Consider the following 6000-nt stretch of genomic DNA (forward strand, 5'->3'; position numbering starts at 1 on the left):
GTGTCTTGCAGTTGCTATACCAAGCGGTGATGTAGGCATTCAAGTTGCTCTCAATGGTGCAGCTGTAGAACTTTTTGAGGATCTGAGGGCCCATGCCAAATCTTTTCAGCTTCCTGAGGTGGAAAAGGTGCTGTCGTGCACTCTTCACAGATGTGTGGTTGCGTGTGGACCATGTTAATTCCTTAGGGATGTGGATACAGAGGAACTTGAAGCTCTCGACCCGCTGCACTACAGCCCCATCGATGTGGATGGGGGCGTGTTTGCCCCTCCGTCTCCTGTAATCCACGATCAGCTCCTTTGTTTTGCTGACATTGAGGGAGAGGTTGTTCGCCTGGCACTGCCATGTCTCTGACCACCTCCTCCGAGCGAGCCATGAGCGGTTGATGATCTGAGCTATATACAAATAAAGTGACTGCTGACATAGTCAGAGCTGCTAAGTACCTTGGCCATCAGTATCCTTGGTGTATTTTTAGCTTAACTGTGGGGTGACACAATTAACTTACAGTATTTACAGTTAATTAATCACTGCAAATCTCTTTGTTAGCAAGCACCGTCTCCAAAACGGTAAGCTGTTTCCAGTAATGTTTACAAAACTTTTATGTTTGTGATGTCTCCACTTTCCAAGCATATTGTAAGACTGTTTTAGAAGAAAAAGAGAAATCATTAGGCAATACAAAAATGTGTGCACATGAATTGTATGTTGCGAAAGTCATTACTTTACCAAGTCTCTGTTTCTGTCTGTTTGTGTTGACCTGTCCAGGTGAGAAGCCATACAAATGCACCTGGGATGGCTGCACGTGGAAGTTTGCCCGCTCTGACGAGCTGACACGCCACTACCGGAAACACACAGGTGTCAAGCCCTTCAAGTGTGCAGACTGTGACCGCAGCTTCTCGCGCTCAGACCACCTGGCCCTGCACCGACGGAGACACATGCTGGTGTGAGACAGTTACAGGGTGATGATGTCATCAGAAGGAGCATACACACACACTTACACACACACAGTGCCGCCAGGGGAGCAGGGTCTCTCCCTCAATGTGGTTCAGCTGGACTGGACACACACCGCTGTCTGTCCGTGAGGCGGTGGGAAGAGCAGAGTAAAATGCAAAGAAAGTCATCTGTCTGTCCACAGAGAAAAAAAAACAGGGTTGGTTCTGGATCCTCAGTGACTGAGGAGGGTCGGAACTGGAAAATGCTCTTTTATTATCATTTTGGACTTTTGACGTAAACCTGTCTTTTTTCTCAGCACTGTTCTTAAATGGTTTCATTTTGGAGTTTTTCTCGGAAGGAGTATTGCTCTTCTTCGTTCATTTGGACAGGAACCTTAATCGCAACCGTTCTTCTTGGTGTCTTTGTTTTGGTTATATTGTTCAAAACGGCTGCTTTTCTCGCATCTATAATGTGAAAGAACTGAGGATTGGATGGCTTGATGGAAGGGCTGTGTGCATGTGTGTCTTTGAAGTATAGGGCAGACCTTGGCCTTGCATTGGAAAATGGAATAAACAGACACAGATTCTGGTTCGTCCATGGAGAGTATTGTTTCCCAGTTCACTCCCTATAGCAGCTCCCTGCCTCTCTGTGCTTCAGGACAACCGGCAGCAGAGGGCGCCATCCACTCATTGATTGTACCCGTAATAACTGGTGTGAGTGTTCTCGAATCAGCATTCTAGAATGAGTTGTAGTACCAGTGTTCTAGATTCAGAAGTATCAGAGGCATCCCAGTGGGCCAGTGATATAGAAGCTGTTAAGGGGCGGCGTTAACCCCAAACCCAATGTCAGCAAACCAGCAACTGAGATTAAAGAGTACAGTATATACACAGAGAGCATCAGCAACCTTACTTCTCATTCACATCCACGCATATTACAATACATACAGGTTTAGTATACATGTTTTTTGTTTTTTTTTATCCAATGGTTTTTGTTAGCACATGACTCAACCGCATTGCACCTAGAGCTTCTTTGAAACATTTGATTTAAAAAAACTTTATTGGTGCATTTTGTGCTGTGATTAGCAATCTCATTGGGTAAATCTAGTTTCAATATCGAGACTTTCTTTAGTTTTTTGTTTATTATATCTTGCTGTGTATGCCTGCTTTTGATCAATTACACAAATAAAGATCAATCCACACCTCAATGTGCAATGAACTTTAAAACAAATCAAATTAACATATCTGGCATTTGAAGCACCTTACAGATTGACACCTTACATGACGATTCCATAATGTTCAAGGATTTTGTTTTGTAGCCCTGCTCTTTACAGTGAGAGGGATTGGCATTGTGATAATTTGTGTGTTAGTAGTCTAGAGCTAACACATCTTGGGTTTAGTTAATAATAATATAATATATGCCATTTAGCAGAGGTTTTTATCCAAAGCGACTTACAGTCACGCGTGCATACATTTAGTTCAGAGGGCTAAGCCACTCGGTTACTCGAGTTCAGTAGAAGAGCAATACATTCGGTAGAGGGAAATGTGTTTATACCCTTGTTCTGGTTGCTGATGTCATAGACAAATAAGTCCTCAATCACAGACCGATTTCTACCAGTTCCACTTCTTTGTTTCTATTCTATACTACAAATGTCTATATTTCTACAGAACAATGTTCTAGGCAAACTCACTTATTTTGGTTACCCCCTCCCTGTGAATTGTGTGGAAAATGTCACATTAATGATTGGTGGTTGAGGGGGAACGGGTTTTTCTAAATGTATCTATGAACAGACCTACACTCTTAGAATAAAGTGTTATCTGGAACATTCGGCTGTCCCCATAGGAGAACCCGTGGAAAAACTATTTTTTGGTTCGAGGAGGAACCCACAGGAGTTCTACCTGGAACCAAAAAGGGTTCTCCTATGGGAAAAGCTGAATAAACGTTTTGGAACAATTTTTTCTATGAGTGTACAGTGCCAAAATGAAGGGAAAAAAACATAACTTTTCTACATTCTTTATAATGTAATACACTGTAGTACACAATATACACAGACAGTTGGCCCTGTAGCTTTCTGTGGCTGGGAGCAGTGTCTTTTTTAAATCACACATACACAAATCATGATGTGAGGTCTTCAGATCCAGCTTCAGGTCCACCTTTACTTGTCGTTTGTCATGCATCGATGACAGATACTTATCTACCATGTTCAGTGTTAAGGTTTATTCAACACACTAAAACCACATTTTGATAATTTTCCGTTTGTACATGGAGTAAAAAGACATCTACTCCTATAAAGAGATTTATAGTAAGCCGTATAAAGATTTATGGCTATATATAACTGAGGTATTTCTGAGAAAAAAAACGTGGCTCAACTTTCATTAGTCAGTGCAATGACGTCAACCACTTATATTTTGCATATTGTTTGACATCACCTGCAAACTACCAGTTAAAGACAATATATTCAGCCGATTGGAAAGAGATGTCTATGGACATACAAATAGCACTACATAAACCTTTCTGAGATACATGAAAGCAATATCGGCAACTTGTCCTATCACAGCGAAGTTATCAGATTTTCCTTTTTACAATATTGGACATAGATCTGACCTTGTTATCAGCTATTCTCAACAGAATCCCACATGTATGATAATTGTATGTGTTCAAAGTATTTTTGTAGTGCAGTATGAGTATGCTGGATCCCTGCTTACAGTTTCAGGGGCTGATTTCAGAAGGTCAGTAAGTTAAGGTTTTGTCGACTCAAGTGCTTATAGACAAAGTTTTTGAGATTGCAGCATATGCTTAGTGATTTTATAACACACGCATACACCAGTGGTACTGTCCTAATTCAAAACCACATCCTTACCGGAACAAAGAAATATTTATCAGAAACATATTATGCCGAATTTGTCTCTCTCCTTTTGGTTTTCTGAAGTATTATAATATATGTCATATTATGTTGTTATATGTTGTTTGTGTACATGTGAATATTTCGTTGGCCTTTTTTGGCCCAAGCATATCATCGGCAACTTGTTTGTTATGAAGTATCATTTTAAAATTATTTCATTAATGAAGTCCATTTATACATAGTCATCATTTTAAACATTTTATTATTCATATGCTGTACTTTTCTGAAATGAGGGGCACTTCATCTTGCATTTAACGATTTTCTGTAAAAATATATATATTTTGAAATGTTTTAATATATGTGATAGTGGGAATAAAAATGATAACTCTGTTCTACAGCCTGTATATACATTTGAAAATAGGGCTTTGATTATTAGATACAAGGGAATACATTTATATATGTAAAGTATTTTTCAGAGATGCTAATTTATCTGATTTGATATACAGTAAGATGGGGCTATTGATTCTAAACAGTTTTGTTATCTAAAATACTCATATAAATGATCAAATCTGATGTCAGAAATGTGCATTTTGGTTCGTGATTTTCTTCTTTCTCAAAACAAGAGAATGTTTTCATATAAATATAGTCAATATGATAATTGCTTTTATAAATTGATCAAACTTTTAATGTCTTTTAATGTCCCAGCCATGTTGAGTTGAAGAATATTACAATTACAAGTACAGATTCATATCAACGTTTATCCAAATTCTACATATATTTTCTTTAAATTGAACTTAACTTGAAAGTTATAACTAATATTTAGCATGTGTACACAGAGGCGTATTGTATACATGCATTACCACTCCCCTTTGGCATAATAAAACGTTTTTACGAACGTTTTTTAATTATTTAACGGTAAGCAGGGTCAAAGTTATGCAATAATGAATAGTGCCTCCTATCACAGCGAATCTCTGAAAATCATGCACATAAACTGTTTCACAACTAACACGTATCATATACATTCAAATATAAACCCTTGAATTGATACTCAGACAGAGATGTATTTGTAAAACATAAAACTCTGAGACCATTTTGGAAAAACCCAGACTCCCATTGTTCAGTTTATTTTCAATGCACTGAGCCTTACCCCATCTTTTCAATACAGTATCCTCAAATGTCAGCCTTTAACATGCTGTATGTATGTCCCATGAAAGCTGCATATTATTTGTATGGATGTATTTACAATATAAACTTCACTTAGGGAATGTAATTATTTTATCATTATCGTATCATTTGGATTTTGACCTCTCCGACACTGGTCATTGGTGCAACTACTTCATTTTTTTCATAATCAGCCACACCATACTGCAGTGTGCGAAATCACAGAAGAGAGTGAAAGACATTTGAATTACCTGATTGAATTTATTGCGGTTCGCAGGGAATGCTGTATTGAATATGTAAAGGCCGGAATACCAACCCTTGGGGAGCTCCCTTTGAAAGAATTCTGATTACACTTCTGTATCCGTTCAATATTTCTTTAATTTCTGTATCAATTCTGTGTTTGTTTTATCTCTGTTTTTGAAGAATTACGTAGTGATGCCAATGCCTTTGTTTCAAGTTTACTGCTATTACGTACAGTAATTGTTGTTCCTGTATTCATGTAAAGTGACTGTATTGTAAATGTATTCAGAGCTTTTCATTCTTACCGTAAAATTGTGATATGCCCCACAATGCTTCAAAGGGAGTCGTTAGCTCAAGGAATTCTGGGAACTAATTCGGAATCCCAATGTTTTTCAAAGGTTGAAAGAGGTTCAAAGGTTTTTCTTCTGTTCTTTCTTTCTGTTTTACAAAAGTTGTCTAAATATTCTGTCAATGCTTTTAGCTTTTATCTTTGTATTTTTTCGTATGGATGGAGCTGTGAAATTAAATTAAACCGAGTTGAAACATATACATGTATATGAATTAGGCATGAAGGTTAATAAAGTTGCATTTTGTATGTAACATGTTTGTACCAAAACTCATTTAGACTGTGTTGTTGTTGGTATGTGATTTTGGTTTCACTATAGCACTCACTAGATTTGAGTGCTATACTCACATTCGCTGGAATTCAGAAACCTAAGCTTGTGTCCTGGAACGTAAGGATAAGATGAGCCAGGATCTTTGGCGGGCATTCAATCATCTATCCAAGTGTGTATACCGTAAGGGCACTTTGCTAGGCTTTGATATGGCAATA

The 6000-nt window shown here is 38.0% G+C and overlaps 1 protein-coding gene across 2 annotated transcripts in view; it reads left to right on the forward strand.

The window, feature by feature from the left end:
- LOC120064479 (Krueppel-like factor 12) overlaps nt 1-5788 on the forward strand; it is a 161527-nt gene extending 155739 nt beyond the window's left edge. For both annotated transcript variants that reach the window (XM_039015083.1, XM_039015084.1), the window contains exon 6: nt 761-5788. In XM_039015083.1, the coding sequence (XP_038871011.1) occupies nt 761-942 (182 nt within the window). In that variant the 3' untranslated portion in view covers nt 943-5788. The remainder of the gene's footprint in view (nt 1-760) is intronic.
- The last annotated feature ends 212 nt before the right edge of the window (nt 5789-6000 follow it).

The sequence above is a fragment of the Salvelinus namaycush genome, chromosome 19, assembly GCF_016432855.1.
Source record: "Salvelinus namaycush isolate Seneca chromosome 19, SaNama_1.0, whole genome shotgun sequence".
NCBI lineage: Eukaryota > Metazoa > Chordata > Actinopteri > Salmoniformes > Salmonidae > Salvelinus > Salvelinus namaycush.